Source organism: Muscardinus avellanarius, assembly GCF_963383645.1.
Source record: "Muscardinus avellanarius genome assembly, chromosome: 15".
NCBI lineage: Eukaryota > Metazoa > Chordata > Mammalia > Rodentia > Gliridae > Muscardinus > Muscardinus avellanarius.
The window spans coordinates 32443908-32456701 of NC_137801.1; the positions used below are offsets into that span (position 1 = coordinate 32443908).

General features: G+C 42.6%; 1 protein-coding gene across 3 annotated transcripts in view; it reads right to left on the minus strand.

Annotated features, from left to right (window-relative positions):
* The window catches only part of DHX57 (DExH-box helicase 57), a gene marked incomplete at both ends in the record, with an annotated part of 59560 nt that overhangs the window by 14980 nt on the left and 31786 nt on the right, over nucleotides 1–12794 (minus strand). For all 3 annotated transcript variants that reach the window (XM_080710983.1, XM_080710982.1, XM_080710981.1), the window contains 5 exons: nucleotides 1402–1678; nucleotides 2734–2934; nucleotides 3559–3732; nucleotides 5267–5363; nucleotides 8806–8922. In XM_080710983.1, the coding sequence (XP_080567109.1) occupies nucleotides 1402–1678; nucleotides 2734–2934; nucleotides 3559–3732; nucleotides 5267–5363; nucleotides 8806–8922 (866 nt within the window). The remainder of the gene's footprint in view (nucleotides 1–1401; nucleotides 1679–2733; nucleotides 2935–3558; nucleotides 3733–5266; nucleotides 5364–8805; nucleotides 8923–12794) is intronic.

A 12794-nucleotide genomic window follows, 5' to 3' on the forward strand; every position in this document is an offset into this window, starting at 1 on the left:
TCCCTACAAATCTGAAAATAACCAGAGAAGTAAATTTGCTCTATTCCTCCACCCTCACTCATACTAATTCATGAGCTGCAATAAAAGAAAACATTGACAGGCTTATTTAGATTATTTGGAAAAACAAGCAAGGAAAATCCTATTCACAATGTTGATACCAACACTGTGTCCCTGAGTAAGCTATGCCATATCTTCTGGTACTTAGTTTTATCATTTTTGGTGTTGGGGACTGAACCTAGGACATCACAAATGCTAAGTGACCTCCCACTGAACTACATTCTAGCCCCTAAAAACTACTGAATTGTATACTTTAAGTGAGTAAACTGTATATGGGTATTTCAGTAAAGTTATTTTTAGAAGTTCAGTGTATTTACTGCCTTTTTTTTTTTAACTGGGGATTAAACCCAGGGATGTTCTACTTCTGAGCTATACTCCCAGCCCTATTTTCTTTTCTTTTTTTTCTTTTTGGTGGTACTGGGGCTGGAACCTTCTACCTCCAGGCTACACCCCTAGACCTATTTTTATATTTTTAAAATTTGGAAATAGGGTCTTTTAAGCCAGCAAGGCTAGCTTCAAACTTGCGCGACCCTCCTGTCTCTGCCTCCCAAGTGCGGGGATTACAAGCGTGTGCCACTACACCCGACCCTATTTCCTTTCCTTTTTTTTTTTTTTTTGGTGGGTCTGGGGATGCAACCCAGAGGCATTCAACCTCCGAGCTACAATTTTTTATTCTTAATTTTGAAACAGGGTCTCACTGAGTTGAGTTGAAGAGGGCCTCACTAAGTAGCTGAGGCTGTCTGCGAACCTCGATTCTCCTTGTCTCAGCCTCCCAAATGCTGGGATTACAAGCGTGCACCACCATGCCCAGCTCCTATTTTCTATTTTGAAACAGTTTTGCTAAATTGCTGAGGCTGGACTTGAACATGTGATCCTCCTATCCCAACCTCCTAAGCAGTGGGATTAGAGGCATGTACCATTGCACCTGGCTACAGGTATTTTTAGTAAGTTATATCTCTAATTTTTTTTTTGTGTGTGTGTGGTACGGGGGTAAAACTCAGGGGCTTTCTACCTCCGGGCTATACTCCCAGACCTATTTTATATTTTATTTGGAAACAGGGTCTCACTAAGTTGCTGAGAGCCTCACTAAGTAGTTGAGGCTGGCTTTGAACCTGTGGGATCCTCCTGTCTCAACCTCCCAAGCGCTGGGATTACAAGCGTGCGCCACCACGCCCAGCTATCTCTAATTTTTAAGTCTTTATTTGGGACATGGATCTCTTTGAGACTCAGAAAATATTAATTCCTGAAAAATTCATACCAAACATACAACCCCATTTTTAGGGGATCACCTCCTCCCCTGAGACCTACGGCACAAACTCTAGCTTAAATGGATGGTTTACTCACAAAGGGAGACTTAAAGGCCAAGCTGGCAGCAATGGTGAGAGCAGGATCCAAACAGCGGAAGATAGACCCAAAAAGCATCAGTTTGCCAATTCTCACGTCCACAGGCAGAGAGGCCAAGTGATAGCCTAGAGGGGTCAATTTTTCATCTGGGGTTAATGCTCCCAAGTCTCGTAATCGTATTTTGGAGGCACGAAGAGAATCAGAGTGTGGAGGTTCAATGAGGCGAGAGAACACAGATTGAAGACTGTGATCATTAAACATCTCCAAAATTTTAATTCTGAAAAAAGAAAAAAAAATAATCTGTCAATTTTATATCTGGTAGAATGATGCAGAGAAATAGTTTCTTAATTGAGTAACAACAATTTGTAATTTCTCAGACATATACCTTAATAAACCTATATTATGCTAGTTTAAATAATTTTTTTGTTTACTGGGGATTGAACCAAGGGGTAGTCTACCTCCAAGCTGCACTCCCAGCCCCTATTATTATTTTTTTAAATTTTGAAACAGGGTCTTGCTAGGTTGATGAAAGTCTCACTATTTGCTGAGGCTGTCCTCAAACCTGCGATCCTTCCGTCTCAAGCCTTCCAAATACTGGGATTACAGGCGTGTGCCACCATGCCAACCTAAATTGTATTTCTGAGCTCTACTTTAGGGCCAAACTGCACTGTCAGAGATTTCTATGTGCATGAAAATAAAAGGAATGTTAAAGAGCTGACATATTGAAGAGCTCTTTCTTTAAAAATGAATGAATTCACCCTTGTCCATTCTTAGCAAAATGCCTTCTACCAGGAAAAGAAAACATGGAATATAAATAAAGTGAGAAACATTTAGAACTTCTGTGTGTGTGTGTGTGTGTGTGTGTGTGTGTGTGTGTGTGTGTGGTACTGGGGATGGAACCCAAGAGCATTCAACCTCTGAGCTAAACCTCCAGCCCTATTTTATTTCTTATTTTTGAAACAGGGTCTCACTAAGTTGTGGAAGGTCTCACTAAGTTGCTGAGGCTGGCCTTAAACCTGTGATCCTCCTGTCTTGGCCTCTCAAATACTGGGAAAAGTGCCACCACGCCTGGCTATACTGATCGTTTTTTATTTTGTTTTGTTTTGTGGTACTGGGGATGGAACCCAGGGGTATTCTACCTCTGAGCGACAACTCCAGCCGTATTTTATTCTTTTATTTTGAAATAGGGTCTCACTAAGTTGTTGAGGCTAGCCCCGAACCTGCAATACTCCTGTCTCAGCCTCCCAAGTACTGGGGTTACAAGTGTGAGCCACAGCTGCCTGGCTACATTAAGACCTTTAGAAAGCAGAAAACAAAAAATCAGGATGTAACCTTAGACAGAGCTGTTCCAGCGGCACTCTTTGCATTTCTGGTAGCTGCTGCTTTAAAAGCTGGTGGTTGTAGTGATGGCTAGTGAATAAATGAAAGCAGACCCCAGATGCAACGCGGCCTGCTCGGCCTTTTCTTTGCAGAGCATTGGCTTGAGATACAAAAGTATCCTCTAGACTTTCCATCCCTTTGCCTGCATCATATCTATAAAGGAAAAGGCAATAAAAATTGAGTTATTTCACATGAATAAAACAGAGGAACCACCCTGCACCTGTGGAAGGACACAGCTCCCTGTATGTGCGAAGACAGCCGCGTCCCGGGTGGGAGCACCTGGTGCTGCGTTAAACGGCAGCAAGGGCCACGTCAATCAGTCTCGTCAGTCAACTCCTTTGCATCTGAGCACATCCAAAGTAAAATCTCAAACTTTCCACCCTTGTTTGACTTTAAGATTCATGGTCCTAGCTAGAGAATTGTTCACAGCCACATACAATTTTGTTGTTTTTTGCATACTAGGGATGGAACCCAGGGCCATTCTACCTCTGAGCTATACCCCCAACCCTATTTTTTTTTTATTCTTTATTTTGAAACAGGGTCTCACTAAGTTGCAGAGGGCCTCACTAAGTAGCTGAGACTGCCCTTGAACCTGTGATCCTCCTGTCTCAGCCTCCCAAGTACTGGGATTACAAGCGTGAGCCACCACGCCTGGCTCACATAATTTTCATAAATTATTTGTAGAACAGAAATCCATGTACCTTAACATTAGCCATTAATAGCAGAGTCACCCTAATGGAGCATCTTTAGCCCCTCTACTACATCATCCAAAAATACCTCTTTTCTTTCATTTTCCCAGAATCGATGACGTAGACAACATCATCAATGGTTATGGACGTCTCAGCAATGTTGGTGGAAATGATGATCTTAGTTATACCTACTGGAGGTTTCACAAACACAGCCTGCTGCTCTTCGCTGGATAAGGACGAGTGTAGTGGATGAATAACACATCTGAAAGGAAATAAAATCACATACGTATTCTGGCACAAAGCACTAAAACTGGATTACAGTGGGTAAATTCCTTCCTCCCTCCCTCCCTTCCTCCCTTCCTCCCTGCCTCTCTCCCTTCCTTCCTTCCTTCCTTTTTTTTTTTTTTTTTTTTTTTTTTGCGGTACTGGGGATTGAACCCAAGGGCCTTCTATTTCCAAGCTATGTCCCCCAGCCTATTTTTTATTCTTTATTTTAAAAAAGGGTCTCGCGCCGGGCGTGGTGGTGCATGCTTGTAATCCCCGCACTTGGGAGGCAGAGATAGGAGGATCATGCAGGTTCGAAGCCAGCTGCACGTGCTGGCTTAGGAGACCCTGTTTCCAAATAAAAATGTAAAAATAGGTCTGGGAGTATAGCCCCACCCAAAAAAAAATAAATAAATAAATAAAAAAGGGTCTTGCTATGTTACAGAGGGCCTCACTAAGTAGGTGAGGCTGGTCAAGAACCTGTGATCCTCCTGTCTCAACCTCCCAAGTACTGGGATTGGAACATGCACCAAAACGCCCAGTGGGTAAATTTTTATTAAAACTATCAGTACAAGCCGGGCGTGGTGGTGCACGCTTGTATTCTCAGCACTTGGGAGGCTGAGACAGGAGGATCACACAGGTTTGAAGCCAGCCTCAGCTACTTAGTGAGGCTCTCAGCTAAGTTGCTCTTAGTGAGACCTTGTTTCCAAATAAAATATGAAATAGGTCTGGGAGTATAGTCCAGAAGAAGTAAATCCCTGGGTTCCACCCCCAGTACCGCACACACAAAAAAACAAACAAACAGAAAACCCAAAACTATCAGTACAACCCCACATATGAGCAGCTTCTCTGCCCCTGTCCTTAAGTCCTGGCTCTTCTGAATGAGAAGGTTCTTCATCAGTTCTAGGAACTAAAAATCTTGTACCAACTTGGGGAAAAGTGGTAAAGTATAATTCAGTCGTCAACAGTCAAGGAGAATCAAAAATTGGTATTGTGCAAGTAACAAACCTAGAACAAACTAACCAGCAGAGATGAATCTTTCTCCATCTTCAAATTAAGGGAAAGAGAGGCAAAGATAGTGACACAAGCTAAGAAATCGCACTCTTACATTTTTAGAGTGTCCGTTTGTTAGCTGGTTTCTCCCTAGATGTTAAGACATCCTAGTAGGCCTTGGTTCTGGAAGAGGAACTACTGAAAATTATTTTCTCTCAAAATGGCAGCATTTCTTTATTGTTAGGAATGCTGGCTCCCCCCTGGCTTCCTCTCCTCCAACGCATGTGGTAACTGAAATTACATGCACATCTGCTGAGCCACGATGCTAAGTGAAGAGAAATATCTGTCTTTGATGGAATGGAATAACTGATTTCCTGGAGCAGACAGGTCGGTCCATTTCCAGCTGGCATAAACAATCACATGCTGGAGGAATGACTCCAGAGTCTAAAGAAGGTGAGGCCTACCAAAGACCCTGCTGGCTGCTCATCTGTACAGGCACTGCAATGCATGATTAAAGATCTAGGAAGCAATTCGCTCACCGATTACTACGTCGGTTGTTGAAAAGAGAGTTAGACTGCAGCTGTTCATAAAGCATTTTGATTTCTGCTAGTCCTGGTAAAAATACAAGTATAGCTCCTGGAGATAGGAAAAAAAATAAGATAATTGGAAAAAGAAAAGCTAATTTAGATCTTAAAGCTATTTTAAACCCCAAATGAAGTAATCGGATAATTTTTCACTAACAGTTTTATTTTCTTTATAGGGTCCACAAGGATTGAAGTAATAATTTGAAGCAGGGTCTCACTAAGTTGCAAAGGGCCTTACTAAGACACCAAGGCAGGTCCCAAATCCAGATCTTTCTGACTCAGTCTCCCAAGTACTGGGATTACAAGCGTGCACCATCATGCCCGGCTAAGTAATAAATTATTAGCTAAGTTCTTCTTTTTTATTTTTTTGTGGAAGTGGAAATTGAACCCAGGGGCATTCTACCTCTGAGCTACACCCTTAGCCCTATTTTTTATTTTGAAACAGGGTCTCACTAAGTTGCAGAGAACTGACTTTACTAAGTAGCTCAGGCTGTCAGCAAATCTGCAAACCTGTGATTTTTCTGTCTCAGACTCCCAAGTACTAGGATTACAAGTGTATGTCATCACGTCCAGCCCCTTCCCCCCTTTTTTTTGGTACTGGGGATGGAATCCAGGGGCATTCTACGTCTGAGCTATACCCTCAGCCCTATTCTTTATTTTGAAACAGGGTCTCACTGAGTTGTAAAGGGGCTCACTAATTAGCTGAGGGTGTCTGTGAACCCCCATCCTCATGTCTCAGCCTCCCAAATGCAGGGATTATAAGCACACACCACCATGTCAGGCTCCCCCCTCCCCTCCCTCTTTTTTTAATGTACTGGGGATTGGACCCAAGAGTATTCTACCTCTAAGCTACACCCCCAGCCTTTTTTTTTTTTTTTTTTTTTTTAAATAGGGACTTGCTGAGTTGCTGAGGCTGGTCACAAACTTACCATCCTCCTGTCTCAGCCTCCCAAGAACAGGGATTACAGGCATGTACCACCATGCCCCGCTAGTTAAGCTCATTATTATTATTATTAGTTTCCAGTACTGGAGATTGAACCCGGAGGCATTCTAACTCTGAGCTACAACCCTAACTCTATTTTGTATTCCTTATTTTGAAACAGGGTCTCACTAAGTTGCTGAGCGCCTCAGTAGATAAGTCTGGCTGCGAACCTGTGATCCTCCTGTCTCAGCCTCCCAAGTACTGGGATTCTAAGCATGCACCACCATGCTGGGTTAGCTAAGCTCGTTAAACATAATTCTCCAGTATACTGGCCACTCATGATCCATTTCTACAGAGAGAGTTGTCCTAATCTTTTTTTTTTTTTTTTTTTTGATACTATGGCTTGAACCCAGGGTCATTTTACCAGTAAGCTACAACTCTTGCACTTTTTATTTTTTATTTTGAAACAGGGTCTCACTACATTTCTGAGGGTCTTGCTAAATTGTTGAAGCTAGCCTCAAATCTTTGATCCTTCTGTCTCATCCCCCCAAGTACTAGGATTATAGGCATGTGCCACCATGCTTGGCTGTCCTCATCCTATAAAACTGTATGACTGTGAGCTGGGTGTGGTGGCGCACGCTTGTAATCCCCGCACTTGGGAGGCTGAGACAGGAGGATCGCACAGGTTCGAAGCCAGCCTCAGCTACTTAGTGAGGCTCTCAGCAACTTAGTGAGACCCTGTTTCCAAATAAAATATAAAATAGGTCTGGGAGTATAGCCCAGAGGTGGAAAGCCTCTGGGTTCCACCCCAGTACCACCAAAAACAAAACAAACAAAAAAACTGTATGATTTACCAGGTAAATAAATAAAAAGTGGTAAAATAACTGATACAGATAGGAAAAAGTTTTCGTTTACATTTTTTTTTTTTTTTTTTTTTGGTGATACTGGGGTTCCTGGAAGCTCTTCTACCTCCGGGCTTCACTCCCAGACCTATTTTTATATTTTTATTTGGAAACAGGGTCTCTTAAGCCAGCAAGTCTGGCTTTGAACCTGCGTGATCCTCCTGCCTCCGCCTCCCAAGCGCCGGGGATTACAAGGGTGTGCCACCACACCTGGCTTGTCTACATTTTTATGTGCCTTAGATCTGATCTGCCCTCATGGCCTTGCATCCATGTCAGGGATATCTTTAATATTTTTAATATTCACAAATATGCCACTGACTCTCTAATCACCATATCTATTCTGCTTTGATTTTAGGCAATTTTATAACATTTCTTGGTTGGGGGGGCTCCTATGCTTGACTTTTTTTTTCTTGGTGACTTTTTTTTTAGGATGATACAGATATTCAGCCAAATTGATAATGTATCAGCCACAACTGGCTACCTGCCAACAGAAGAGAAATAAAGCACTTTAATCTCTTAAAAACACCACATAATCAGTAAAGTCTAAGCAGAAGAGGACAGCCCCTCCCTTCCTTCCTTCCTTCCTTCCTTCCTTCCTTCCTTCCTTCCTTCCTTCCTTCCTTCCTTCGGAAACAGGTCTCAATAAGTTGCTGAGAGCCTCACTCAGTAGCTGAGGCCGGCTTCAAACCTGTGCAATCCTCCTGTCTCAGCCTCCCAAGCGCAGCGATTACAAGAGTGCGCCACCACGCCTGGCTCTACTTTTCTTAAGTACAGGTAATGAGCACATAAAGTAATTTTTTTTTTCTTGTGGTACAGAGATTAAACCCAGGAGCTTTATGCCTTAGAGCCAAACCCTTAGCCCTATCTTATTTTTAAATTTTGAAACAGGGTCTCACATTAAATTGCTGAGGTTGGCCATGAACCTATGGTCCTCCTGTCTCAGCCTCCCAAATACTTGGATTACAGGCGTGCATCCCCATACCCAGCTGTATTACAACATTTATAATTATTAGGGGTAGTATCTACTGAGCATGAACTATATGCCAGGCACTATGCCGAACGCTACACACATGGTTTCTTTTTATATAGTGGTGCTGGGACTGAAACCAGGGCCTTGCACACACTAAGCAGGCACACTACCCCTGGTCTACACCCCCAGGCCCTATGTGGTTTCTTTTAGTCTTTGAAACAGCTTTATGTAAGAAGATTTATTAGCCTTCATCTTATAAATAAGAAACTCATGAATAGAAAAGATAAAAGCTTTATCCAAGGTTATAAGATTCCTGAAGAGCAGAGCTAGACAATTTCTCAGACTCTGAGCCTGAGCTATTAACCCCACTGGCTTGTGGGCTCTGAGTGCAAAAGTGTGTTCGTGATTCAAACACAGTTGTTTAGCTGGGCATGGTGGTACGCTTGTAATCCCTGCGCTTGGGAGGCTGAGACAGGAGGATCGCGCAGGTTCGAAGCCAGCCTCAGCTACTTAGTGAGGCTCTCAGCAACTTAGTGAGACCCTGTTTCCACATAAAGTATAAAATAGGTCTGGGAGTATAGCCCGGTGGTAGAAAGGCCTCTGGGTTCCACCTCCAGTACCAAAAAAAAAAAAAAAAAAAAAAAAAAACCACAGTTGTTTAACACACACATCACCTAGGAGGGAATGAAGCAGCAGTTACCTGGGGGATAGGAGTGCTTTCCGTCCACAATCCACTCTAATAAGGACTCTATTAAGTCAAGATTAACCTTTTCAAAATCCATGATGGACATTGTTTTGATGACTGATTTGCTAACTCCTGAAGGAAAAGTAAAAATGAGAAAGTTAATTATACCTTACTGAACACCATATATATGTCTGTTAACTAGGATGTATCGAATTGACTTAATAACACAGATGTTCACATTAAATGTGAGAAGCAAACTTTATTTCTTCAGTCTCTCAGAAAACACAGCTTTACCAGAAGTACCTTTTCTTAGACAGCAACCTGAAGAGCAGGCTCCTGCCTCGGCTGCGGAGGCCCGGATGAGCAACTCCTAACACCTCCTTCCTCTCTTCCCCCATCTCACAGTCGAGACCCAGGATTCACTCAAATCAGGACTCAGAGAAGTGAGACATACAGGTGACAGCAACACACAGAAGGCAACGAACAGAGACCAGAGCTGTCACCAGCCTCTCTGAGAGTGACTCTTAACCTCGGGTTCCCTTGAGTAAATGACAGAAGCTGTGGCTCTTCATGAAAACATGCATGCGATTTTAAGGATGTCCTCAACATTCCTGAGGCCGATCCAGAGACTTTTGGTGAAGAGCCTACAATCTCCTAATCTGTTTGGTAAAAGACACAGTTCTTTGGTACTGTAACCTCAGTTCTTTTAAAAACAAGTAGCATATTCTTGGGGTGAATATCTCTCCAAAGACTTTGGTCCTTTCTTCTTGGTTCTCCTAATGGCCCATTACCCTAACTACGTCTACCTGAAATAAAGTATCTGTAGTTGGTATCAAGAAGGAGAAACTTCCTATATGATACTGAAAAGCTGAAAGGGGTATGAAAATGAAGGTTTTTCTTCTTTTTCTCTTCCTCTTCTTCCTTCTCCTTCTTCCTTTTTTTTTTTTTTTTTTTTGGTGTGTGTGTGTGTGTGGTGCTAGGGATTGAACCCAGGGACATCCTTACTCTGAAGTGCACCCCAACCTTATTTTATTTTATTTTTTAATTTTTTGTGGTACTAGAGATTGAACCCAAGGGCATTCTACCTGTGAGTTACACTGTAGCCCTATTATATTTATTTAATCTTATTTTTTCAGTACTAGGAATTAAGCCCAGAGGCATTCTACCTCCAAGCTACACCCCCAGCCCTATTTTTTTTCTTTATTTTGAAACAGCGTCTCACTAAATTGCAGAGGGCCTCACTAAGTAGTTGAGGCTGGCCATGAACCTGTGATCCTCCTGTCTAAGCCTACCAAGTGCTGGGACTACAAGCGTGTACCACTATGCCTGGCATGCGCACACTCACACACGCACGCATGCGTGTGTGTTTTGAAACAGGGTCTTGCTAGGTTCATGAGAGTCTCATTACTTGCTGAGGCTATCCTTGAACTAATGATCCTCTTGTCTCAGCCTCCCAAGTACTGGGATTACAGATGTGTGCCATGATGCCTGGTTAACTTTTTATTTGGAAACAGGGTCTCACTAAGTAGCTGACAACCTAAGTTGCTGAGGCTGGCTTTGAACCTGTGATCCTCCTGTCTCAGCCTCCCAAGTACATGTTTTAAAAAAAATTTTAAATTTGTGGTACTGGGGATTGAACTTAGGGGCATTCTACGTCTGAGCTATATTCTAAGTCCTATATTTTATACTCTGTTTTGAAACAGGGTCTCACTGAGTTGCAAAGGGGCTCACTAAATTGCTGAGGCTGGCCGCGAACCTTCATCCTCCTGTCTTAGCCTCCCAAGTACTAGTAATATAAGCATGCACCACCACATGTACATCACTTGGTATATTTCCCTCCATATTAGATATGTATTAATTAAAATCACAAATCTGAGGTAGGCGTGGTGGCACATGCCTGTAATTCCAGTACTTGGGAGACTGGGACAGGAGTATCATAGGTTCTGTTCTGTTTTATTGTATTCTTTTTTTTTTTTTTTTTTTTGCAGTATTAGGGATGGAACCCAGGGGCATTCTACCTTTGAGTGATACCCTAAGCCCTATTTTTTATTCTTTTATTTTTGAAACAGGGTCTCACTGAGTTGCAAAGGGCCTCACTAAGTAGCTGAGGCTGGCTTTGAACCTGCTCAACCCTCCTGTTGCAGCCTCCCAAATGCTAGGATTACAAGCTGGCCACCAAGCCCGGCTTTGTTTTATTGTACTGTATTCTATTTACTTGTAGATGGAGTCTCACTATGTTGTTGCCCAGGCTGGCCTCAAGTACATGTTTTCTGACTTCAACACCATTATTCTCCTTCCTTAGAAATGACTGAAACAGGGTCTCACTGAGTTGCAAAGGGCCTAAGTAGCACAGGCTGTCCTTGAACCGCGATCCTCCTCTCTCAGCCTCCCAAATGCTGGGATTACAAGCGTGCGCCACAATACCTGGCTGTCTCACTAGGTTTCTGAGAGCCTATGTTGCTGAGCCTGGCTTTAAACCTGGCTTTGAACTGTCTTAGCCTCTCAGGTACTGGGATTACAAGCATGCACCACCACGCCTGGTGCAAAATTTGAACATAGACTGTGGGTTAAAAAAAAGCATCAGTGTTCTTCATTTTGACCACTGTACTACAGTTACACAAGAGAATGTCCTTGTTCTTAGGAAGTACACATTAAGATGTTGGATTCACATCTAAAACTTACTCTCAAGAGATGCAGGTGGAAAAATACATACATGCACATAGAACCAATGACATAGCAAAGTCATTGGTAAACTGGTATAAAAGGTATGAGTTGCCAGGCATGGTGGCGCACGCGTGTAATCCCCGTGCTTGGGAGGCGGAGACAGGAGGATTGTGCTGGTTCGAAGCCAGTCGTGCTGGCTTAAGAGACCCTGTTTCGAAATAAAAAATATAAAATATGTCTGGAAGTGTAGCCCGGAGGTAGAAGGGTTTCCAGGAACCCTAGTGCCACCAAAAAAAAAAAAAAAAAAAAAAAAAAAATGAGTTTACTGAAAAGATTTGCGAGCTTTTCTATAAATTTGAAATCACATCAAAATGAGAAGTTAGAAAGTGCTTATGAATATAATTTAGATTTTAGTACTCCCCAATTTTCTTTAATGAACACGTTTTTTAATAATCAGAAAAAACCTCACTGGCAAATATAGCAATAACATGATTTTTGAAAATTTTTTGGTACTAGGGATGGAACCCAGGGGCATTCTACCTCTGAGCTACACCCCCTGCCATATATTTTTTTTATTCTTTATTTCAAAACAGGGTCTCACTGAGTTGCCAAGGGCCTCACCAAGTAGTAGCTGAGGCTGTCTGCGAACCATGATCCTCCTGTCTCAGCCTCCCAAATGTTGGATTACAAGTGTGTACCACCACACCTGGCATAATATGATTTAAATATGTATCAGAACCACTATTTTTTTTTTTTTTTGTAGTGCTGGAGATTGAACCCAGGGACATTCTACCTCTGAGCTCCATCCCCAGCCCTATTTTTTTTTGTGTGTGTGTGTGGTACTGGGGATGGAACTCAGGAATATTCTACCTCCAAACTACACCCCCAGCCCTATTTTTTAATTCTTTATTCTTTATTTTGAAACAGGGTCTCACTGAGCTGCAAAGGACCTCACTAAGTAGCCGAGGCTGGCCGTGAACCTGTGATCCTCCTGTCTCAGCCTCATATTTTTTCAAGCTTAAGATTATATTGAAAACTGGGCATGATGGTGCACACTTGTAATCCCAGTAGTTGGGAGGCTGAGATAGGAGGATTGCAGGTTTGTGGCCAGACTTTGAGGTCCTCTACAACTTAGTGAGGCCCTATTTCAAAGTAAAAAAAATAAAATAGGGCCAAGGGTATAGCTCAGAGGTAGAATGCCATGAGGGTCAACCCCCAGCACCAAGAAACAAAACAACTTAAGATTCTATTGATGAACTGGGCACAGTGGCATATACTTTTAATCTCAATATGTGGAGGCTAAGGCAAGAGGATGGCAGGTTCAAGGCAGTGTGCAGTAA